Genomic DNA, 22,775 nt, shown 5'->3' on the forward strand with positions numbered 1-22,775 from the left:
TTGTGGAGATTCCTTACACCAGCAATGGGAAACCAATCCTCTCATCCTTGGCTCCTCTCTCTCCGGGAAATCCTGTCCGTCCTGGCTCTCAAGTCCAGGTAAGCCGACCTGAATCCCTTTTGGTTGCACCTTCCTCTCCATCCCTGTGGCCCCTGCTCCAACTTAGGCCCCTCCCCAGGATCCCTACACCCAGTCTCACAGCCTCCCGGCCAGGGCCAGGAAGAAGGTAGGAGGGTGATGCAAAAAAATAATAATAATATTAAAATAAAATTAAAGCAACATCAATGAGTCAGTAACAAAGATTGACAACAATATGACACAACAAATGAATAAATGCAACAAAAAGAATCACTAACCCATCCATGATGAACAAAACATCAAAAATCTAAATGAAGATGCGATTAGTGTGACAGATTTTTCCTTTATGTCCCCAGCAATCCCATGAAGTTTATAACAACCCTGATCCTGTCTTTATCTGAAGTTTCTTTTTAAGATTAAAAAGATTAAGATTAAAATAAATAAATTGTTAAGATTTATTAAAAGTTATTGAAATAAAATTAAGATTAAAATAAATTATTAAGATTAAAATAAACAAATTTATCTATTTATTTTATTTGAGAGAGAGCACAGAGGGAGGGGTGGGGAAGCAGACTCCCCACTGAGCAGGGAGCCCCACGTGGGGCTCCATCCCTGGACTCCATGATCATGACCTGAGCTGAAGGCAGACGCTTAACCAACTGAGCCACCCAGGTGCCCTGTTTATTTGAAGTTTTTGATTTTTTTTTCATTATGGATTTTTCCTGCATCCATCCATCCTTAAAATACTGCATTAAAAATCTTATTTCCTCTAAACAAAATGTAGTCTATGCGTGTCATGGAATATTATTGGGTCATGAAAACCATGAAACACCAACCGTGCTATGATGTGGGTGAACCTGGAGAACATCACACTCAGTGACAGACGCCAAACACGGAAGGCCACATATCTAGGATTCCATGTATACGAAACATTCAGAACAAGCAAACCCACAGAGCTGGAAGGCAGAGTGGGGGCTGTCAGGAGCAGGGGGAGGGGAAAGAGGGATGAACTGGTTATGAGTAAGGGGCTTCCTCTGGGTGGGGGAGGGGGGATGAAAATGTTTTAGAGCTAGATAGAGGTGTGGTTGCACAACACTGGAGATGTACCAAACCCTGCTTTTAAATAGTTGCTTTTATGTTATGTGACTTTAACCTCCGTAAAAATAGTTAATAAAAATCTGTATTTAAATATATTATTTATCTCGGTTACTGAGTTTTCTGCAATTCCCCTCCTCTCCCAACACACACCCTTTAAATTTTGCTCTGGGTTTGAACTGCAGCCTCACTCCAATCAGTCCATCCCACTCGTGAATCCCAGAATGAACTTTCTAGTACTGGGATCTGACCGTGTTATCCTGTTCCTTATCCTGCCTGGTTCAGCATGCCGCAGTCTCCAGTGGCTTTTGAGCTGACGTCTCCAGGCAAAAAGAACTCCACCTTAGAGACCTCAGAAACGTTAGTGCCCTCTGCTCCGCCCTGCCTCCCAACCTGCTCCCAGCTTTCTTCCTTCCGCCCTCTAACTTGCCACTTCTTGGAGATTGTGTTCAAGCTGCACTCCTTGTGATCTGTCAAACTGACTCTCTTCTGCAGCCCCACAGCCCTAGCCCCAGCTCCCCCCTGAGTCTCCGCCCTGGGCCTTTATCTCCACACCACTCCTCCCAGCCAGCCCCATCCCAGAGAACTCTGCTCTCTTCCCAAGGAAAGCGCTCCCTCACTCTGGCCTGGGACCCATCTTCCCAACACTCAGATCTGAGACTCTCTTGTCACCAAAAGGCACAGGCGCTCGGAGTCCTGTAATGACCTTTCTACCAGCCGCTTTGGGCAGGGACATTCATCCAGGAAACCCTCCAAAGCAGGGTTAGAGCTGCCTCCTGTCCCCCCCGCCCCCAACACTACCTCCATCCTCTTGAGGGCTCAGGGACCTTGTCTATTTCGTTATCTCTCTTAAACTCTCTCTGTCTCTCTTTCTCTCTCCCTCTCTTCCTCCTCCCTCTACACTCTCTCCTCCAACCGCTGCAATCTGGAAGAAATTACTCTTCTAAACAACCAGACTTCCCCAGCTTCAGGAAATTCCAAGCTGGGCAGGGGGAGGGGCCAGGCTGGGGGCGGCCCTGGCCATCCCCCACCCCTCTGCGTGTCCTCTCTGCACACCCAGTCGGGCCTCTCACCGCCCCCACACTCTACACTCTGCCCGGAGGCCTCAGCTTTTCCACCACTACTTTGGAGTCCTTTAAATCCTAGAGGCAAACTTGGGGTGGGGGGGCGGAATCAGGAAGGCTGGGAGGGGCCTGTGACTTAACCCTCTCTGCCCCAGACGGACTGAGCTGGCCTAGACGGTGACTCCGCAGCCCGTTTGGGTTCCTACTATGGCCCCCGAGAGGGGCTGACACCTCGGTCTCCGGTGCAGGTAAAGAAGGGACCCGGTGCCAGGGGCTGCCAGGGGTAGGGCTCGAACTCCTGGGTCTGAGGCCTGGACCCCAGGGCCTGAAGGAGGGGGGCTTGGGACTCCTGGGTCTGAGGAGTAAGAAAGGTAGGAGGCAGGACTCCTGGGACCTGAGAGAGGAGGGGTCCTGAGGGGGCACTGTGGACCCGAACGCCTGGGTCCTGGACACCTGCCCCATCCCCCCACTCTGGGGTCCGCATGACACTTCCTTTGCCAGGTGAGAACCGTCGGGAGGAAGAAGGAAGAAGGCGCGGGCCTGGACCTCGAAAAGGAGAGGGGGGTCCCCCAGCCTGAGCCTGAGAGCGCGCCTGCCCCTCTCAGCGAGGACCAAGAGGTAAGGGGTCGCGGGGAGCCGGGCCTCAGGGTCCCGCGTCAGGTCCGGAGGGACGAGGGACAGACGGGCAAAGGGGGCGCGGGCGCTCAAGTCAGGGCGGCAGCCACGTGGCCCGAGCAAGCGCGGCGAGCCCACGGGGCGGGGGTCTCCCATTCCCGGGCCTGGCTCCGCCCGCCTCGCTGCCTACCCCCGACCCGAGAACCGGTCTGGCCGGGCGTGGAGCAGGAGGTTATTTCCGTCTTGGCGGGGCTGGGGCCAGAGAGGACAGAGGTGAACCAGCTGTGCCCTCCACTCCCGCAGCTGGAGCGGCGGGCCTGCTGAGGGGGAGGTTGGAAGGGGCGGCTGGAGGGCGGCTGCGCCGAGCCTGGAGTCGCGGGGCCCCGGGCCCCTTGGGGTCCCAACCTCGCTCCTGCGCTCTCTGCCTCTTTCGCGTTTGTGGCGAACAACAGCCCTCTCTGTAGGAGCCCTGACTGGCTGACGGCATTTTTTCCTAGCATGACCTCATTGCTTCAAGCGTACAACTCTGCTTGAGGGAGGTTGGAGCCTTTTATTTAAGAGGACCCTGAGGCTGGAGGCTCCGAAAACTGGAGTGACTTGCCCGAGGCCCTCAGAGCTAGCAAGAAGAGGTCTTACTCCGAAAGGATTTCTAACTCATTATTCTCTGTCTGGGATGGAAAAAGAGGAAAAGAAAGGCAAACAAACATAGTCAGGAGTGTAAAAAATGCCTTTAAAGCATATGGAAACATTGTTTCCATGGGGATGCACACACACCCATCTTATCCGTGGGGGGCTCTGAGCAATCTGATATCATCTTCAGACTCTCATCAGGTTTAGTGTCTCTGCCTGGTTTCCAAATCCATCCCCTAACATTTGTTGTTGTGTGACCCTGGGCAACTTACTCCACCTCTACACCTTGGCCACCACCTTTGTAGAGCTCATGGAGCTGTTCTGAGGATTGAGTGAGTTTGTTGGAGTAACACACTTAGGTTCCCGCTTAGGAAACATAACTTCAGCACGGTGAATATACTTCACAAAACCCCTAGCAAAGAGGCATTCTGACTTCTGTTTTTCAGTGGACTAAACTGAGGTTTAAGGTTGAGGAAGTGAGTTCAGGTTCCCACAGAAAGGAAATGACAGGTGTGTTTGGCCAGGAACTGGAAAATGGTAGTGGTGTTGGCTGATAGGGCAACAGAGCGTTGGGATGAGGGACCAAGTAGGGCATGGGCAGGCAGAAGAGCCAATGGCAGAGAGCTGTCTGGGGAGGGGTCGTTCAAGGGGCGGCGGGGGGGTGGGGGGTGTGGAAGTGGTAAGTCTGGGCTCTGGTGTCCCACAGAGCTGGCTTTGTGACCTTGGGCAAGTCACATACCCTCTCTGAGTGTGTCCTTCTCTGGGACATGGGAGAATGATCCCAGATAGCTACTGAGCATTTTATTGAACTTTAGACTGTGTCCTGAGCACTGCCAAGACTTTGCTGGCAACATCCCACCAATCTTGCAAGGAGACTACGAAGTTTTATAGGAACATCCTATATTCCTATGTTCCATTTTTGAGAAAAGGAAATGAGGTAAAAAATGTTAAGTAGCTTGCCCAAATCTAGACACACACACACAGCCAGATGGAAACCCAGGCATTTGTCTGAGTTGTGTGCTCTTTTCCCCACACAATTCACTGCAGAGTAAGGACAGCCACTGCTAGCATGGGGAGAGGTTTGTTATTGTTGTCGCTTTTTGGGTTTTTTTTAAACTGTGGATTGAAATTTATTAATGAGCAGAGGTAAGCATTTTAAAAAAATAAAATAGATTAGAATTGAAAATATCTGAGTGCCTAGCATGTTGTAAGTCTTGTTTCATAAAATGTTTGTTTTCCTTGGGGGTGGTGTGGGGAGGAGAGGTGATGGCATGCCCCGTTGCAATTAAAATATATTTATTCATCTAGGCAGAGGTCAGAGAAGTTTGAGAAACACTACAGAGGTGGTAAATCAAGACTGGTTTTCCCAGAGAAATAAGTGTGTGTGTGTGTGTGTGTGTGTCTTTACAGGGCGGTCTTCAGAACACATCCAGCTATCATTATTTTAAATCCTCTTAGCTTTCATTTTTCTCTGCATTATCACTTATACTTCCTGGGGTGATAGTTACTAAAAGAATAATGGTGGCTGCTTTGACTGAGTCATAGGATTTTATCAAATCTTGGTCTTGTTCTATAGTTATATGAGGACAACTCTTCCCCCCAGCACTAGAATTACCAATTAGCTGGCACTATTACAAATATAATTTTCTTTAATTGAGATGTTTCTATGTGCCCCGCAAGGAAGGTGGTGTTATTTTTTCCCATTTACAGAGAGGAAACAGACATAGAGAAATCGCATAATTTATCCCAATCATACAGCTGGCAAACCAAGGGTAGGGCTTTGATTCAAACCAAGTTATTATTATTATTAAGATAACAGTGATTGTTAAAACAAAGTACAGGGTCACCAAAGGTCTTCCCAGAAGTTCCATAAAAACAACCAAGTTCCAGGATATAGGCAAAGGTTGGCAATTTACCGTATTTACCGTAGAATCCAGGGCAGCAATGAGGCAATAGCAAACCGAGTTCATACGGTACTAGCTGCCAGTTTCAAATTTATGCCATTCTTGCTATTTTTAGGGAAACTTGTGAAAATGTAAGACATTATATTATCTCTTTCAAAATCAAATAACTCGAATTATAAAATCTGTGCAAGTATAGATCCCCGGGCCCACCCTGAACCTGAATTTGAGGTTTTAGGCAGACCTGCATTGTGCCCTAGGCAAAGCTTTCGTGCATCAGTATTTATTTATATTTTATAACTGTGCTGGTGTAAAGACAGATTGACTGACATCTGCCATTTTAAAATAAAGCATGGTAACATTTTCTGGGGCCTCTAGAAGTGGGGGTGGGGGTGGGGGCTAGGCACGGTGCCTGGGGCACTTGGTAGACAAAGTCAGCCCTGTCTTCAGGGAAAGGCCCGGGAAATCTCGGCCTCAGAGAAGCTGCAGTTCCTCTGCCAAGCTTAGGAAACGTTCAGATTTGGAGAGGCATGTTGCCTGTGGCCCAGCCGGTGGGAAGACGGGAATATGGAATATTCCTTTAGTGGAATGAGCCTGGCGCAGTGGTCACGGGCAGACCGGACCTGTCATTTGGGAGAGCATCCTCTGAACCGTGCCTAGGCCCAGGGTGGGGACGCGGGCTGCGGGGCGGGGGCATGGGGCTCCCGCCGGTGGAGGCAGCGCTGACCCGCTCCTACCTCCTACCCCGACCCCTCAGATGCCGGTGCTGAAGCAGCTGGGCCCCGCGCAGCCCAAGAAGCGGCCTGAGCGCGGCGCCCTGTCCATCTCCGCGCCTCTCGGCGACTTCCGGCACACGCTGCACGTGGGGCGCGGCGGCGACGCCTTCGGGGACACTTCGTTCCTGAACCGTCACGGCGGTGGGCCGCCCCCTGAGCCCCGGGCGCCCCCCGCGGGGGTCCCGCGCTCCGCGCCGCCGCCCGCCATGCCGCAGCCCCCGCCGCCTGCTGCGCTTCGTGCACCCGCGCCCGCTGACCCGCTGCTGTCCTTCCACCTGGATTTGGGCCCCTCCATGCTGGACGCGGTGCTGGGCGTCATGGACGCGGAGCGCCCGGGGGCCGCTGCCGCCAAGCCCGATTTGGACCCCAGCACCGGGGCACAGCACCCCAGGGCCCACTGTCGCCCCAACGCGGACCTCGAGCTGGACGACGTCATCGGCCTGTAGGCACCCGCGTTGCCGATGCGTTTACGGTCCGGCATCCTACTTCTTTATACATAAACGGCTAAAAAGTCTCTGCGCGAGTTCGGTCTCTTCACTTTGCACGTGGGAGGGGAAGGCCGGAGTGGTGAGGCAAGGGGGGAGTCGGTGATGGGTCCCGGCCCCTTTAAAGGCCAGGTGTATCACCTGTGGCTCGGTTCCCCACAGAGACTTAACCCAGGTCAAGATCGGATGTCGGGCCTGGAGTGGTGGGATGTGGCCCCTTTAACTCAGGGGAGCGTGAGTACACGGTGCCCCTTTCAGGGGCGGTGTCCCAACGTGGCCGCTCTGACAGACGCATTCATTCATCAACCTTGATGGGGCCTGGCCTGCCAGACCAGCTCAAGGCACAGCCTGACTCGCTCCAGGGGTCCCTCTGTCTCATCCCCCAGGGGCCACCTAACTTGCTCCAGGGGACCAGGCCTGACTCGCTCCCGGTGGCCGGCCTGACTCGTTGCCGGGGGGGGGGGGGGGCGGACTTGCTCCCGGGGGCCGAGTGCAGTGGCTCGGTGAGCTTGATGCCGGGCCCGCCTCTCCAGTGAACCCCTCAGGAGACCCGCCCTTTTTCCCGTGAGTGGCAGCTGAGTAAAGTGGCTGGAAGAGTCAGGGTTCCGGTGGAGCAGAGACCTACCCCTTCGGAAAGATGCGTCGGCCCGAGGGGTACATTGGTGTCCCAAGTCTGGGCTACCTAGTTTGAGCCTGCTGGGTACAGTTGTCCCGTAAAGGGAATGACCCACAAGGGGTGGAAGGCGGGGCAGCACATGCAAATCTTTAGGCGAGGGGAGGAATCCAGGCCCCAGAGGGCCCCCGAGGGGGTGTGGGGGGGCTCCCATTCACAGCCCTAGGCGAGGGCGGAGCCAGCCTGGTGAGGAACCTGGAGGCGGCGGGACCGTACCCGCAGAGCGTCGCCGAGGGCGGGCTGAGGGCGTGGTCGCACTGTAAACTTAGGGGACAGAGGCCGCGGAGGGAGGCAGGTCCGCCTCCTCGAAGGCACTGGGGGAGGAGGTCACTCTGCGGACCGTGCCCAGCCTGGAAATCCTTTGGACGCGGGGAGGACCACACGCGAGCATCGTGGGGCCGCGCAGGCAGCCGTCAGGCTCCCCGAGGACACCGCCCGCGCAGGGCCGTCCGCCAGGCCCGGGATCCGAGGCCCCGCGAGAGCGCGTGCGCGGTTCCCAGGGCAGCGGGGAAGGGGCACGGCCGTTGACCTCCCGGCGGGACTCCCCCTGCACCCCACTCCCATGGCGGCGGTCCCCGCAGCCGAGCCCGCACCGCCGCCGGCCTGCCGCTTCTTCCTGGAGGGCCGCTGCCGCTTCGGCGCCCGCTGCCGCCAGCCCCACCCAGGGGCGCCCGCGCCGCCTAGCCGCGGAGCGGGGAGCGAGGCCGGGAACGAGGCCGGGGCCAAGAAGCCGCCGCTGCGCACGGCCGCGGCCGTCATCCAGCGCATCCGCTGGGACCCGCGCCTCGACCCGGCAGACTTCGCGGTGGGCTACGCCGACCGCTTCCTGGGCGTGCGCGAGGAGCCCTTCGCCGCCTTCTGCTGGGACGAGCCGCTGGCGGCGCTGGGGCCCGGCGTCCTGGCTGTGCCGGAGCACCGGGTGCGCTACTTCCGCTTCCGCGGCCGCGTTGTGTGGGACCGCGCGTCGCGCACCGACCTCGTCTTCGGCTCGGGCTCGGCGGCGGGCCGCGGTCCCACCATCCTGGACGCGCTCGGCGGCGAGGACGCGCATGACGGCGCCGAGGACGCGCGTTGCGGGTGCGTGCACGACGGCCCTGAGGATGCCCGCGAAGGCGGCGAGGACGCGCACGGCGGCACTGAGGACGCCCAGGACGGCGGGAGCGCGCACGAAGGGGCAGCTGCCACTCCCGCTGACACGAGAACTGAACGCCAAGCACCCGACTGCGCTGGGCTGGAGGCCAGGGAGCAGCGCAGGGCCAAAGGCCAGGCTGCCCTGCGGACAGAGCTGGAAAGGGCGCTGAAGCCGGCCACCGCGGAGCCGCGGGGTGCAGCAGCACAGACAGCTTCAGGACGGTTCCCTGCAGGTTTTTCTGAGACGGAAGCCGAGTGGGATCCTGGCGCTTGGCCCTCGGAAGGTGGAGCGGCCGCTGGAGCCCGGGCCCCGGAGCATCGCCAGCCCCGCCCCACGCATTTTGTGGCTCTCATGGTAACTGATCCTGGGCTGCAGGCTGGGGTGGCCAAAGCCCAGGAAGAGCTGGTTAGAGTTGCACCCTCATGCACTGTGTTCCTGGTGCCCGCGGGGGCCCTCCACCTGACACTGGCCCTCCTGAGGCTCACAGGCCCTGGGGAGGTAGCCGCCGCAGTGGGCGCACTCAGACGTGTGCTCTCGGCCCCAGGACTTCAGGCACCCCCGCAGCTGACTTTCAGGAGCCTGCTTCTCCTGGGGCAGCATGTGCTCTGTGCCCCACCTTCCCCCTCCCTGCAAGCTATGGCCCAAGTGCTGAGTCAGAGGCTGGAAGCTGAAGGGCTCAGAGTAGTAGGGCCCCAAGGGGGGCTGCACCCCCACCTCACACTAGCCAAGGTGCCCCACGGTTCTCAAGTCGGCCTTCCCAAGACTGGGTTCAGCCCAATGCAGGAGCTGGGAAGCCAGGCCCTAGGGAAACTCTGGCTGTGCCGCATAGGCAGGGCAGGGGACACCTACCAGCCCCTGGCTGAGCTGCCGCTGGGGTGATGGTCCCCTTAGACGTCTCCAGGAGACCACTCTCAACCAAGAGAACCTGGAAAGATCCCGTCCAAGCAGGAAAGGACAAAGTGCTCTCTCTCTCTCTCTCTTTAATTTTGGTTTCTCTCAAGCTTCCAAATGGTGCTCAGTGATCCAAGGAAAGAATGAAGGAAGGAGAAGGGAGGGGAGAGGGAAGGGAGGGGAGGCAGAGGAGGAACATCTGGAAAAAAAGCAGCCTGACAGTCCAGCTGTTTGCAAACTCATCGCACATCCTCCAGTTACATGGCAGAAGAGGGGGGAGGACCAAAAAGAAAAAGGGGAGGAAGAAAAATAACTTAAATAAACACACACAAAAAGAAAAGAGAAGGAAACATGACGTGAGCTGGTGATCCATGGAGGCAGGGAGGGAGGGAGGGTAACCGCTTTACCTGTGCTGAACCAAAGAAGGGTGGGGGGCAGGAGGAGGAGGGAGGGAAGGAAAACAAACCAGAAGAAACACTGGGGTGGAGGGAGGAGGGGGCCACGGAGACGACACAAGTGCAGCCAAGGCAGCCCAGCCGGGGTCCCGCGGCGGCCTCTGGGGTCCTCAGTGCGCAGTGTCGGTGTGGCTGCGGTGGTGGCCTGGCGACAGCATTGCTGGCATGGGGGGCTGAGGGCGAGGCACAGTCTCTACACGGCTCCCCGAGCCCCGGACACTGAGGCCCCGGAGGGCTGTGCAACAAGAGTCTGTGGTGAGGTGGGCAGGCGGCGGGCGGCGGGCTGAGGTGCTGGTGCCCCCGCCGCGGGCGGGCACAGGCGGCGTGGCCAGTCTTCTTCAGGCCCCCCCGGCATGGGATGGGCCGGGCTGCCAGGTCGGTACCGGAGTACAAGCTCGAGAGAGAGAGAGAGAAAACACTGAGACAGCATTAGTTGGGGTGCCGGGCGGACCGAACAGCCTACAGACCATGCCCCCAACCCTCCGCTGTCCCACCCCTTCCTCCCCCAACCCCCTCCCTCGGAGGCAAAAAATAAAAATGTAGAAAAAATCTCTGTACAGACTCCCCGGTGGGCAAACGGGGACGGGATGGTGGCTCTTCCTGGAGCCCACTCCCCACGAATTAATTTACAACCCAAGTCCATGGCTCAAAAACAAAATCAGCAAAGGCGGCGCTGGGGGGCCAACAGCCCTGCCCCCGCCCCGCCCCCATCCGCGCTGGTGCTCAGAAGGCTGACAGCTGCGCCAGGCTGAGGCGGCAGTCGATGCTGGCGTTGTCCGGGCCCGTGTATGCCAGGCCCAGAGGCTCTAGGAAGGCCCGGCAGGCGGCCTCGCCCTCGAAGGCCAGCTCGGCCTGCAGGAAGGAGACTGGCAGCGCAGGGCGGAAGCTACGGAGACAAGAGGAGAATGTGATGAGGCGGGCGGTGGGCAGGGGAGGGCCCCACAAGCAGGGAGTGGGCGCCCCCCCTTCAGGCACCCAAAGGGTTTCCTCAGCACATTACCTGCTGACCTCTCACCCCTCCCCACCCAACCTCCCCACCTCCAGGGGCTTGGGGGGGCCCGGGGTGGGGCTGGTGGCCCCAGCCCCGGCTGTGCCCCCCTTCACCCTCACTTACCTGTACATGGGGACCAAGGAGAGGGGATAGGAGGGAAGGGCCCAGCTGGCTCCTCCACTGCTCAAGGGCCTGAGCAGTCCCTCAGAAGAGGGCCCACCGTGGCCCAAGGGCAGGGGGGCAGGAAGAGGGGGTGACCCAAGGGTCTGGGCATGGGTTGGCAGGTCTGATAGCTAGCTACTCTGGGGTATCCGCCCTGGCTATCTGCCCTGCCTGGGTCACAGTGCCTTGGGAATGCCAGGCACAGGGTCAGCCAACACGTATGTAATTGGCCGGTGACATCACATGCAGGTGCCAACAAGATGGCGCATACCAGAAAATAGCTGTGAACTTGCTGAATTCTCTCCCCAAAACTGTATCACCCTACCCTTTAGAAACAGGCGCTGAGCGAACTCTATGTAGCTCCAAAGGCAGAGCCACCCTGCCAGCATCACACAGGAAAGACACAGTAAAAAAGACCTGAACCAGTCCTGCCTCAAGTCCGTGCCACATCATGGCTCTGGGATTTACGGGGGGAGGGGGGAGGGGGACACACACAAGAGAGCCTATTTCTCCCCACAACTGAGCTGGCATTCTTGCCACACTGCAGGGACCTGGTCTGGGGCTCTGGGAGGAAGGGGATGAGAGCAGGTGGCCAGTCTAGGCTAAGGCCCCTCCTATAAGGAACCTTCACAGCTATGGTCCCAACCAAGACGCAGCACATGTAAACTAGCCAGAACAGTGACCCGCGCACACGACACCCCTGGCAGCTGCTGTTCCACCGCAGAAGGCAGACCCACAGGGCCTTGAGACACACCACCTGCCTGTCATTCCTGGGTAGGTAACCAGGTCCTGTGTATGCTGCTGTCTTCATGTTTCTGTCTCACGTCCTTGTCTACTTCTACGGCCCCTGCCCTAGCTCAGGCTCTGCCTTAAATCTTCAGACCAAAACCAGACCCTGGAGTGTGTGCATCTCCTAACTTCAGGGTACTGTCCCTCTCCAATTCCACACCATGCCTGTGGCTCCTGAGCTAACTGATGTGGCCCCTTGTACCTCGGCAAGGCCCTTGGTGAGATGGAGAGTGGGACCAGGTGGTTCTCTGTTGTGGGGTGTCCTGGGCCCTATGGGAGGCTAAGCAGCGTCCCTGGCCTCCACCCACTAGGCACCAGTAGCAACACCTAGCTGTGTCACCTGAGCAAATCTCACTGCCCTGAGAACCACAGGATCCCCACCATGCGCGCACACACACACAAGCACGCGCTTGATACAGGACACCTAACGTACCGAGAACTTGCTCTTCTGACCTACAAACAGTCCATGATCTGACATGCCCCCGCATCACCCGTCTCCCTACACGTTTTCTGCACCCTTGAAGGAGCTCAAGTCTGAATGGGGTGTTGGGGTCCCATTAGATCAGAAGCTACCAAGAGAACAGCTATCTTCTCTAGTTTGTCTCTACCGAGTGGGAGCTCAGCATCAGCAAAAGCCTTGAAAAGTGAACAAAGACCTCAGAGCAAGGAAACCCAAGAGCCCAGAGCAAGAAAAGAAACCAAGGTCCAGGGTGATGTGAGCAGGAGAGAGACAGACTCAGGTGGAGAGGGAACCCTGGAGCCACGAGACAGAATGGGGAAAAAAGAAGATGCAGAGGCGGGCCCAGGAGACATAGAGCCAACTGTGGGAAGAGAAGCAGGAGGAGCTGGGGAGCAGGGTACACGTAGAAAGAAGAGACAGAGAGAAGGGACCAGTGTCCAGGGCACAGGAGCTGGAGGCCTGACAGCCCAGAAGTGTGCAAAACGAGAGGGGGAGGAGGAAGGCGGCGGCAGGGCTGGCAGAGCAGAGGGGGCAGGGGAGAACCCAGCTTCACATACGTTTTGATCATTGCCTTGAGGGCAGCTTTGCGCTCCCGGTCTGCAAACTTGTCCACCAGGTACCCAGACATGCAGGGCGCGTGACAGTAGAGCCGGAAGAAGCGGTGGTAGTTGCCCAGAGCCCAGGCCGCCCTCAGTGCCAAGGCATGAGCCACACAAGGGTCTGCCTTCAGTTCCCGAGTCAGATACGCCAGCTCCGTGGTGATGTCTGCGGCCCAACACAAACGAGGATCAGCAGCGCCCAACCCCGGGGGCTTGGGGCCACCCCATCCTACAGGCAGCGCCTCTCACCTCCTGAATTCTTGGTGAAGATGTAGTAGAGGATGCGGTAGGCAGTGAACTCGCCCACGTTGCCTGGCAGGTTCTCTGCGTACAGCGACTTGAGCTGCGTCTGGCACTGGTTAAACTCCTCATGGTCGCCCTAGAGCCCAGGGCCCAGAGGGAGAGAAAGACCATGAGGCCAGGACGGGGAGCCTGGGAAGAACCCAGAGGGCCTCAGCACTCCACCCACCTTCTCCAAGGCGATGCGGGCATGCGTCTCGTACACCTCCACCGTGAACTCTGTCCGCACCCCTTGCACCTGAAACGGCAGGAGAGCAGTGAAGGCCACCGCGGGCGGGACTCTCCCACCACAGGTTCCCCCGGCGCTCCCCTCACCGTCAGGTCCTGCCGAATAGACTTCATCTGCTCGCAGGCAAAGGCGTAGTCTTGCTTCTCTTTCCAGTGGGACTTGACCATGCACAGAGACTTTTTCAAAACCTGGGAAGGGAACACATTACGGCTGAGTAAGATTCCAGCCAGGTGAGCAAAGCCATCACTAACACCCGGTACGCTTCCACCCATGCGGTGTTCTGAAATGGCGGTTGTGACCTCACACCTGTGTAATAACTCACTAGCAACTTTAAAAAGAACCCAACACGTTTTGGCAAGGGTAACTACTCCCAACCCCGGCTGCCTCAGTGCGTCCCCTGACATGGAACGAACCATGCCACTACTGCAGCCTCAGCAGGACTCAGGAGCCTGATCACCCCTCAGGAACGCTGGCCTGAGAAAATCGCTTTCTTAGGAGACAGAGGCTCAAAGCCCAGCAAGTCTCCCGATGAGGCCACAGGACCCAGACTTCTTAGTCTCCGAAACACAAGTTCAGTCTTTGGGAAGTCCCCTCTCGGAGAGCTCCCAGGCCCCAATGTCCCCGCCCAGCTGCAGGCCCCTGCCGCCACCCACAGCCTCAGTATGGGAGCCCCGGCCTGGCACCCTGCAGGGAGGCCCTGCCCATCCCAGGCGCTTACTGCCACAGGGCGCACAGTGGACGGGTCGGGGGCACAGGTGAGACGCAGGTAGTGCTTGGTGATGTCAGGGCAGGTGCCCACGATCTGAAGCTCCTGCCAGTCCGGGTCAGCACCACTGCTCTCCAGGCTGCCCATCTGCAGCACCAGGGGCTCGAGGCGCAGGCGGCGCGAATGTCCGTGCTGGAAGCGGGCCGCCCGCTTCTGCTTCTTCAGCTCACGCTCAGGGTCCTCGCACTCTAGCGCGGCCATCTTTTTGCGGCTGCGCTTAGTGGGAGCAAGATCATGCCTAGAAAGGGAGGTCAGGAGTGAACAAGGCAGATGTCATAGCCTGCTCCTCCTACTATAACCCAAGAATCCCAGTCTTAGCCTTAACCCGCTACCCAGGGTCTCACCTCTTCCCACGCTGTGCCCTGCCTCGGCCCCGATCCATGTGGGCCCCCCGACCTCCTCGGCCCTTAGGGGGTGGGTTCCTGCGACCCACAGGGTGACATTCATTCCCTGAGTAAGAACTGTCAGAATCCGAGTGGGAGTCACTGCACAGAAGAAGCAGGGAGGTAAGGACTGAAGTGGCTCCTCCCCCGATGCCCACCCTCCACGCCCCACCCCCACACCTCCAGCCCTCGCACCTGCGGCGGAAGTGGCGGGTAGGGGACCGGGAGGAGGAACGGGAGCGGGAGTCCGTGCTGGAGGAAGAGCTGTTGTCCTTCATGAAGACATTGCGGTTGCCAAACTTGGCGAAGCTGCTGCCCCGGGCTCGGCCAGCACCCCCAGCCCCTGGTGTCCCTCGCTGGGACTGGGCACCCCCGCCCCTGGTTGCTGAGCCTGCCCCCCTGGGAGGATGAAGGCTGCTAGGGGCCTCCCACCGCTTCTTCTTGGGGCTCTCAGCCCCAGGCTCCCGAGTCAGCCTGAGGATAAGCAGGGCAGGGCATCACCAACCCAGCGCCCCCCGCATCCCAATACTTGCCAGCCGACCCCCCGGAGCACACCACCTCGGGCAGGAGAGGGGCTTCCCCGGGAGACTCAGCTAACACACTGCAAACGTGAGGGGCGACCCCAACATTTCCTGTCTAGAGAGTGCTCTCCGCAGCTGAGCGCCGCGCACTCGCTAGCCCTCTGGGCCCTCACCCCGCCCCAAGACAGCACCCTCAGGCAGCACCTGCATCCCTGCTCTACCCGCCTGGCTTTCCACCTCCGGGATCCAACTTTCTCGCTCATTCTTGGGGCCAGAAGTACCTAAGTCTGCAGGTCTCTGCTTCAGCACCCAGAATCGCTCTCCTCCCCATCCCCAGCCTGGACTAACCCTGGCAGGGGCTCCCGGCTCCAGTCAATGGTGTAGGCCGAACCGTCCTGTAGCCGGGCCTGCAGCAGCTCCTTGAGCAGCTTCTCAGTCCGGTCCTTGTCCTCCTCCGACTCGCAGGCTGTGAAGCAGCGCTCCACGTACTCCTTCATGTCCTGCGGCCAATCGTCCGGCTTCCCAGACAGGCTCCCCCTAAGGAGGGCAGCAAAGACAGTCATTGCTACCGCCCGCATAGCAGACACACACCAGACATAACTGAAACATTTGCTACTTCCCCTCATTTTGTGCTCACAGCAAACCTGGGGGAGGGACCCCTCCCCATTCTGGAGTAGCAGCCTGAGGTTCGGGGCGCAGACTGACCGCAGAGGCGAGGGAGCTGGGACAAGGGCAAGAGGGGGGCTGTCACCTGTGGTTCTGGGCTTTCTCAGGGTTGGGTTGGGGGCCGAAGCTACTGTGCTGGCCCTCCGAGGTGGAGCCGAAGCTCTGGCTGGTGACAGCAAAGGGCCGCTTCTGAATGTTGAACTTGAGACCACCAGTCCCAGGGGCTGCTGTGAGAGCCAAGAGCTGGGGTTAGACCTTCCCATGTCCTATCTCAGGCTGCCCCACCCCCAGAAACAGGAGACACCAAGCTCCAGAGAAGGGCTCCAGCGCAGGTACCCAAAGCCTGGGGAGACCACAACACCCAGAAGCGCCCCATGCTCTGCCCAAGGCCCAACCCCCATGCCCTCTCTCCTTCCACCAACTTACGCTTCATCCGGTTCCACAACTGTTGGCCCTTCTTGGGCTTGGCAGGCTCGGAGTAGGCGTGTGGCCCATAGGCTTGGCCCGAGGCAGGCCCTGCCTGGCTGTGCTGTGTGGCTGGGACTGTTCCAGGCTGGGGGCCGCTGTTCAGAGTATGAGCCCCATGCTGGGGGTTGGAGGGTTGAGGGGGCTGGGCTGCCGGCAGCTGCTGAGGGGGGGCCTGGTAGGACATGCTTTCTTCCATGCCAGGGACTGGGGGCTGGTAGAAGAAGTGGGTGCTGAGGGCAGGAGGAGAGCTCCCCGTGCTGGCTCTTACACTGTCCCCATCGTCACAGTATCACTTAGCTCCCAAGCCTGTGCCATGACCCTCCCACATCAAATAGCCCTGGGCACTCAGAGCGACTCCCTGAGAAATAAGAGCATCAGTGCCCACTCCTCACAGCTCAGACTCCGAGCTGCTCTCCTCCGGCCCCCAGCTGTGAGGGGTGGCAGCGGGCATTTAAACCCTGCCATATACCTCCTGGTGAACGCTGCCCCGACACTACGTCCACCCAGGAAGACTGTCTGAGCACATCACATGTGCCATTCAAACCCACACATGATCCACACACATTCTCAGGGGCCTTGTGAAGTGACTCTCCTTCCCACCTGACAGGACTGGCTGAGATAAGCGGAGATCATAGGACTCATAACGACAGTGCCACAGGGGAGCTGGGACCCCAGCCCAGGTCTACCAGCTCCCCTGCACCAGCTCCACACTCCTCCACACTGCACACTAAGTACGAGGCCAGACTGTGTGTGTGATTGTGCACGTGTATATGCACACGCTGGAGGGAAACTCAGAAAACAGGCCGCCATGCTGCAGACCACTCCCACTGTCACCCCAACACCAAGCCCCTGGCTTCGCCCCAGTCCTAAACCCATCCTGGTTTCAAACACTGTGCTTTGCCCTCCTCATGATCAGATCAGGAGGTGCTTGGCAGGAGAGAAGGCAGGGTGCGGGCAGCTTAAAAAATGCCAGCATCCCCGAGCATGCCCCCTCACAGAAACAACATTCCCATTCTTGAACATGGCACAAAGCTAGGCGGGGCGTTACCTGGTTCAGAGCCCCCTGGTGCTGGGGTGCCGATGGCTGCTGGGGCGTGGCAGAGCCATACGAGCTGGCCATGCCATACTGGGAGGGAGAACCGTAGCTCTGGTACATGCTCTGCCAAGGACACAGAAACCAGGGTCAGCAGAGGCCCAATTCCCACCCCTTCTCCTGCCTGCTGAGGAGTGTTAAAAACAACTAAAGAACAAGAAACCTCTATCAATTCATCCTTTACTTTACAAACATTCACCAAACACCAGAACACAACCAAAAATGAAATATGAAAATCCACGCTCCAACGAAGTCTACTCAAGACACGTGCACAGCTGAGACAGATGCACGGCGTATCCAGCAATCAGCCCCGTGAAAGCAAACTGGGGTGTGGCAGGGGGCTGTGGGACACAGCCTTAACCAGTCAAGCCAGTAAGAGAAAGGGCTCCCTGAGGAAAGAGCTGGGAAGCCCTCTGCAAAGTGAGGACACAGAAGGACAGGGGACTACAGGACGAGAGCTAGAGCAGAACACAGGCGGACATCGCAGGTGACATACTGAGCATAGGCAGAGTGGTGGCCGGAAGTGGGGAACATAGGACTTGGACCTGGGAAAGGCTCTCGGCTTGATCATGAGGGTAACGTGTGAGTGGACAGTGTTTCAGAAGCTGTCACTGCTATCTGCAAGCCCTCCCCTGGCCCCTAGAACCTAGTGCCTCCAGCCTTCCCGGCCCCCATCTGTCCCTGCTGGGCAGGGCACTCACCATGGGGAATTACTAGTAACTGTACAGATGCCCCCCACCCCCCGCCCCAGCACTCACCATGGGGGTAGTAGTAGCTGTACAGGTAGGCCCCTCTGTCCCCCATCCACCACCACCCCTCGGGCCCGGGACTCACCATGAAGTAGCAGTAGCTGTACCGGTAGGCCCCCCTATCCCCTGTCCACCACCGCGTCCCCGCCCCCCGGGCCCGGCACTCACCATGGGGTAGTAGTAGCTATACGGGTAGGCGTAGTTGTATTGCTGGTACCACTGATAGTACTGCTGCTGCTGCAGGGCCGAGGCCTCCGCCTGCGACACATACTGTGGACAGAGTGCGCGCCATCAGCACTGGTGGCAGGAGCCTACACCGCCCCCCTACAGCCCCCAATGTGGTTAATTCCTGAGGACACAACTGGGTCTGCCTCTCTCCAAAGAGCCACAGCCTCTACCCATGAACTCGGGGCACCTTGGGGACCCAGGGCACGTCCCCCTCCTCAGGCTGGATTCCCACATGGTGCCCTGGGCTCTTTGAGGAAACAGCCCTTGCTCTCCCATCTGAGGCTCTGCAAACGTCTTCGGGGCACCCTGATCTTGTGATCCCAGAGAAGACCAAGCGTTTCCCTCCCCAGCAACCCTTCTCACTTGTGCACTGGCCACAGGCCCATTGCTGCTGGCCTTGGAGGAGCTGCCGGCGGCTCCTGCTTTGCTGATGCTGGCCAGAGCCTGGCGGGCCTTCTCCCACTCTGGGTTCTCATGCATGGGGGCCTCCATGCCGTTCTCTCTGCCTGCCCCAGCCACCATGCTGTACTGAGAAGACCTGAAAAGAAGGGACATCATGTCAGTCCTCTCTCTCCCTGTACACACAGTGGGCAAAACACAGACAGGCACACACCAGGGCTTGAAATGTAAACTCCCTCACACTACCTACTGGAGGCTGAATTTTTAAATCTAGAACGTATGAATCTGTTAAAATGCTGACGACCACCTTCTGTCTCACGCCTTCCTGTGAGGGAAAAATCCAAGAGAGAGAGACCTAAGGCACTTTCCCAGGTGCCTGGTACAGAGCAGTGGCTAAGTACCAAATGAAATGATCACCAGCATCCAAAGAAATTAATGTAGCACCTGGTGCCTCCTAGGTCTAAATGGTTTATGAGTCAATTCTGACACCTCCCCAGCCAGCAAGCTATCATCACACTGTTTTGGGGAAAACAAGGTATTAACAAACAGAGCAGGCAAAGTATTAAGTGTTGGAGGCTGCACCTTCATCACAGCTCATGGAATGAATCATCCCAATTTTGAGAACTCAGCACTGAACTGTGAAAACACGATGCTCAGAGAGATGGAGACCTGACTGTCCACACTACAACCAAACGCTTCCCTTTACCCTGGTGGCCAGAGGAGGAGCTCATCCGCACTGTGCCCACAAGGACTGCTCCAGCCCCCACGCCATGGGACTCCCATCCCAGAGAACAACACTGGGTCTGGCTTCCTCTTGCCCTCCCCTCGGTCTCTGTCCCTCTAGCCACACTAACCAATCTGTGCTACGTTGATCACCCACGTTGGCCGCCATCTGGACCTTGGGGCATAAGGGACGGGCCTCAGGAGCCAGACTGCTTTCTCACTGTCTATAAGAAAAAGAAGGAGTTAGGTAGACTTAAGGAGGAGCAAGAAAAAGTCACGAAGTGGGGGATGCCTGGGTGGCTCAGTGCATTGAGCCTCTGCCTTCAGCTCAAGTCCTCTGCCTTCAGCTCAAGTCGTAATCTCGGGGTCCTGGGATCGAGTCCCGCATCGGGTTCTCTGTTCAGCAGGGAGCATGCTTCCCACCCCCTCACCCCGCCTCTGTGCTTACTTATGATCTCTCTCTGTCAAATAAATAAAATCTTAAAGAAAAAAAAAAGTCACGAAGTGGGGAGAGCTGGAAACAGGCTCACAAGAAGCCAGGCAGACACGGAGCCTGTGAAATAGGACTCGCTGAAGAGGACTCTGCGTGAGGGAAAGACCTTCGCCTCCCTGCAGTGCTCTGAGTGGAACAAGAAGGATTTGAAAACAGGGAAGGCTGAAAGCATTTCCCAAAGGGAAAGCGAAGGACCTGAAACCCTTAAGAGCAAAGGGAAGGCCCCAGGGAAACCCTGCCACAGAGGAAAGGTGCAGAGGGTGGGATGGGGTGGAGGAACCTCAGGGCAGGGCTTAAAAAGCCTTGGGGTGGGGTAGGGGAGACAGCTCCTAAGAGAGAGCTTAAGAGTGGGCTGAGTAGCAAAGTCTGTGACGAAGGAATCCGGAGAAAGATCCAGAGGAAAACAAATCCGAGAGGAAGGGGGGGCGAAGTTACTCCGGGAAGCAAGGAGAAGCGGAGGTGCCACGGGAAGCCCTGCAGGGGAGAAACGCGCTCCCGGAAAGCTCTCGGGAGACTGCTACCAGAAACCTCCCCCACGGGCTGGGGGTCCCGAGATGCCCAACCGCCCTCCAGAAACTCAGAGCGGGGCAGAGAGGGCTGCGAGAAAGCGAGGGGTGCCTTAGGGGCCTAAACCTGGGAGGCCGAGAGGCATGGGTGGGCTGCGAGGCCGGAGACCCTGACGGCCCTACAGCAAGTGCGGGAACGGAGCCTGGAAGACGCCCCGGACGAGCAAGCTCGGGAAGGGGCGGGAGGGGACTAGTGGGGACAGCGCGTAGGGAGAGCGAGCGGGCGGGCGGGTCTCACGAGCACCGGACGCGAGGGGCACCTGGCCGTCCCGAGGGCCCCGACAGGCCAAAGGCGCCAGGTGGAGGCAGAGCCCGTCCAGATGCCGGCCACCCGCTCCAGAGTCACCGCCCGGCCGCGCCGCGCGTGCGCACCACGGCTCCAGCGGCGCTGGACGGGACGGGGGCGGGAGGGCAGGGGGGACGCCGCGCCCGGCCCGCGCGTCGCCGGGGCAACGCCATCCTCCCCCTGGAACCGCCCGGTCAATGGGGGTTGAGAGAAGGGGCGCTCGCGGCCTAGGAATTCCGAGGGCGGGGGGCGGGGAGCCTGGCCGATGGCGCAAGCGCGAGGGCGCGCAGGCGCAGTGGCCGCCCGCGCCCGCCACACCCTGTCGTCGCTCGCGCGCGGCGTCCGTTGGTGCGACGGCCCGCCAGGCCTCGGGACCCGCTGGGCGTCGGGCCGGAAGGAGACGCCGTGCCCGCCCGCTCGCCCGCCCGCCCGCCCGCCGCTCCCCCCACCCACCTTAGCCGTTCGCCCCCTGGACTCGTCACCGGCAGCCCAAGGCGACAGCGACACGGTCACGGAACTGCTCGAGACCCGGCTGGTTCTTGTCTTCCTTGGGCTTCGACGTTCTGACCGCGGCGTCCTGACGTCACGCGGAGGCCTCGCCCCACCCCCCCTCGGCCCTGCGCCACCAATGGGCGCCGCGGGCTTCACTTGAGCCCGCCCTCCGCTTACGCAAGGGCGCGTGGGCGTTGAAAGCTAGCCGGAAGCCAGGGGTGGGGACGGTGGCCCCGAGGGGACATGCGCGGCGGCCTAGTCGGCCGGCACTGTGCCCGCGCAAGCATTCCTAGTTTGGCTCCGTGAGCGGTAGCCATTGTTGTTCCCAAATACAAGCTAGCGTGAGGTGGGTTCTAAGATTGCCTCCGCGCAGCGATGTGGAAGCCCAGGGCGGAGAATGGTGAAGTCGGACAAAGGGGTTGAGAACAGCCCTCAGCCGGCTACATAAAATTGCAGAGGCGCCCCTCGTCGAGGACGCGGCGCGTGCAAACACGCGGAAGCGGGCGGCGAGCAGCGCCTGGGGACCACAGGGAGGCCATGGGGGGAGCAGATGGCTGAGGCGGAGTCCGGAGCTGAGCGGATAGGTGTGTGCGGTGGACAGGCGGGGACAAGGCTGAGCGGGTAGGTGTGTGCAGGAGGGCACGCGGGGACGGGGGCTGAGTGCGCTGAGCTGATAGGTGTGTGCAGGCGGGGACGGGGGCTGAGCGGATAAGTGTGGGCAGATGGGGACCTGGGCTGAACAGATAGGTGTGTGCAGGTGGGCAGGCGGGGACCAGGCTGAGCAGGTAGGTGTGTGCAGGTGGGCAGGCAGGAACCTGGGCTGAGCAGGTAAGTTTGTGCAGGTGGGCAGGCGGGGACCGGGGCTGAGCGGATAGGTGTGGGCAGGTGGGCAGATGGGGTCCCGGGCTGAGCGCGCTGAGCTGATAGGTGTGTGCAGGCGGGGATGGGGGCTGAGTGGATAGGTGTGTGCAGGTAGGTTGGCAGGGACGGGGGCTGAACAGGTAGGCGTGTGCAGGTGGACAGGCGGGGACCGGGCTGAGTGGATGGATAGCTGTGTACAGGTGGAGGTCCCGGGCTGAGCAGATAGGTCTGAGCAGGGGTCCCAGACTGAGCAGATGGGTCTGCACAGGTGGCAGCCCCTGGAAGCCTACTGGGGCCAGGCTGGGGACTGTGGACTTGGCCTGTAGCACTGTGATGTGTTTGCATCCAGGCTTCTGTCCGATGACGTGATCCGGTCTAGCTCAGGCACTGCTCTGTGTAGTCATGGTTGGTGGTAGAACAGTATTTCAGAAGCGGCTTCCTTCCTCTTTTTACTGTTAGAAACTGTCGTATTGATGACTGAGTGTCATTTTGTTAGCAGAGTTGGTCTTTTTCTGTCCTAAAACAAAACTGTTGCAGGATAATTTGGGGTGTACAAGTTGCAGAGGTAATTCAGAAACCCTACAGCTGGCTTTCCCTAATGCTGTTATCTCAGATTCCTGTGGTACATTTGGTAAAAACAAGAAACCAACACTGGCACGTTACTCATAACTGAACTGCAGCTTTGTTTGAATTTCTTTTCCCACTAACGTGTCCTTTACGGTGCCAGAGTCCAATCCAGAGGACCCCGCTGCATTT

At 58.7% G+C, this 22,775-nt stretch overlaps 3 protein-coding genes across 5 annotated transcripts; 2 read left to right on the forward strand and 1 right to left on the reverse strand.

Annotated features, from left to right (window-relative positions):
- The first annotated feature begins 2,213 nt into the window (after positions 1–2,213).
- CDC42EP5 (CDC42 effector protein 5) lies at positions 2,214–6,673 on the forward strand. The gene is made up of 3 exons (XM_059382761.1): positions 2,214–2,485; positions 2,739–2,855; positions 6,141–6,673. Exon 3 carries the CDS (start codon positions 6,141–6,143, stop codon positions 6,603–6,605), a length of 465 nt encoding a protein of 154 aa, XP_059238744.1. The 5' UTR covers positions 2,214–2,485; positions 2,739–2,855; the 3' UTR covers positions 6,606–6,673.
- Positions 6,674–7,107: 434 nt separating this feature from the next.
- Positions 7,108–9,635, forward strand: LENG9 (leukocyte receptor cluster member 9). Its single transcript, XM_059382760.1, has one exon. The coding sequence runs from the start codon at positions 7,880–7,882 to the stop codon at positions 9,326–9,328; it is 1,449 nt and encodes a 482-aa protein (XP_059238743.1). The 5' UTR covers positions 7,108–7,879; the 3' UTR covers positions 9,329–9,635.
- On the reverse strand, positions 9,413–21,226 carry LENG8 (leukocyte receptor cluster member 8). 3 transcript variants are annotated; one of them, XM_059382759.1, is made up of 16 exons: positions 21,120–21,226; positions 19,453–19,545; positions 18,563–18,737; positions 18,140–18,241; positions 17,178–17,288; positions 16,088–16,340; positions 15,747–15,888; positions 15,344–15,532; positions 14,670–14,948; positions 14,436–14,576; positions 14,044–14,329; positions 13,412–13,513; positions 13,266–13,334; positions 13,046–13,175; positions 12,755–12,962; positions 9,413–10,681 (listed from the first exon to the last, which is right to left on the reverse strand). In XM_059382759.1, exons 2-16 carry the CDS (start codon positions 19,488–19,490, stop codon positions 10,519–10,521), a joined length of 2,388 nt encoding a protein of 795 aa, XP_059238742.1. In that variant the 5' UTR covers positions 19,491–19,545; positions 21,120–21,226; the 3' UTR covers positions 9,413–10,518. The 3 variants fall into 3 exon arrangements, with proteins under 3 accessions (XP_059238742.1, XP_059238739.1, XP_059238741.1); XM_059382756.1 differs by having other exon boundaries at positions 10,588–12,962; XM_059382758.1 differs by lacking the exon at positions 19,453–19,545 and having other exon boundaries at positions 10,588–12,962; positions 21,120–21,219.
- Positions 21,227–22,775: the final 1,549 nt, after the last annotated feature.

This window comes from Mustela nigripes, chromosome 17 (genome assembly GCF_022355385.1).
Source record: "Mustela nigripes isolate SB6536 chromosome 17, MUSNIG.SB6536, whole genome shotgun sequence".
NCBI lineage: Eukaryota > Metazoa > Chordata > Mammalia > Carnivora > Mustelidae > Mustela > Mustela nigripes.

What these genes read in the sequence shown, in the direction of transcription:
- LENG8 (XM_059382756.1), bottom strand. Translation starts at nt 19,490, where the DNA reads ATGGCGGCCAACGTGGGTGATCAACGTAGCACAGATTG. An exon ending in ACCAGGGGGCTCTGAACCAG is followed by an intron (nt 16,341 to 17,177) that starts GTAACGCCCCGC and finishes TTCTTCTACCAG; the next exon opens with CCCCCAGTCCCTGGCATGGA. An exon ending in GTTGTGGAACCGGATGAAGC is followed by an intron (nt 15,889 to 16,087) that starts GTAAGTTGGTGG and finishes TGGCTCTCACAG; the next exon opens with CAGCCCCTGGGACTGGTGGT.
- CDC42EP5 (XM_059382761.1), top strand. Translation starts at nt 6,141, where the DNA reads ATGCCGGTGCTGAAGCAGCTGGGCCCCGCGCAGCCCAAGAAGCGGCCT.
- LENG9 (XM_059382760.1), top strand. Translation starts at nt 7,880, where the DNA reads ATGGCGGCGGTCCCCGCAGCCGAGCCCGCACCGCCGCCGGCCTGCCGC.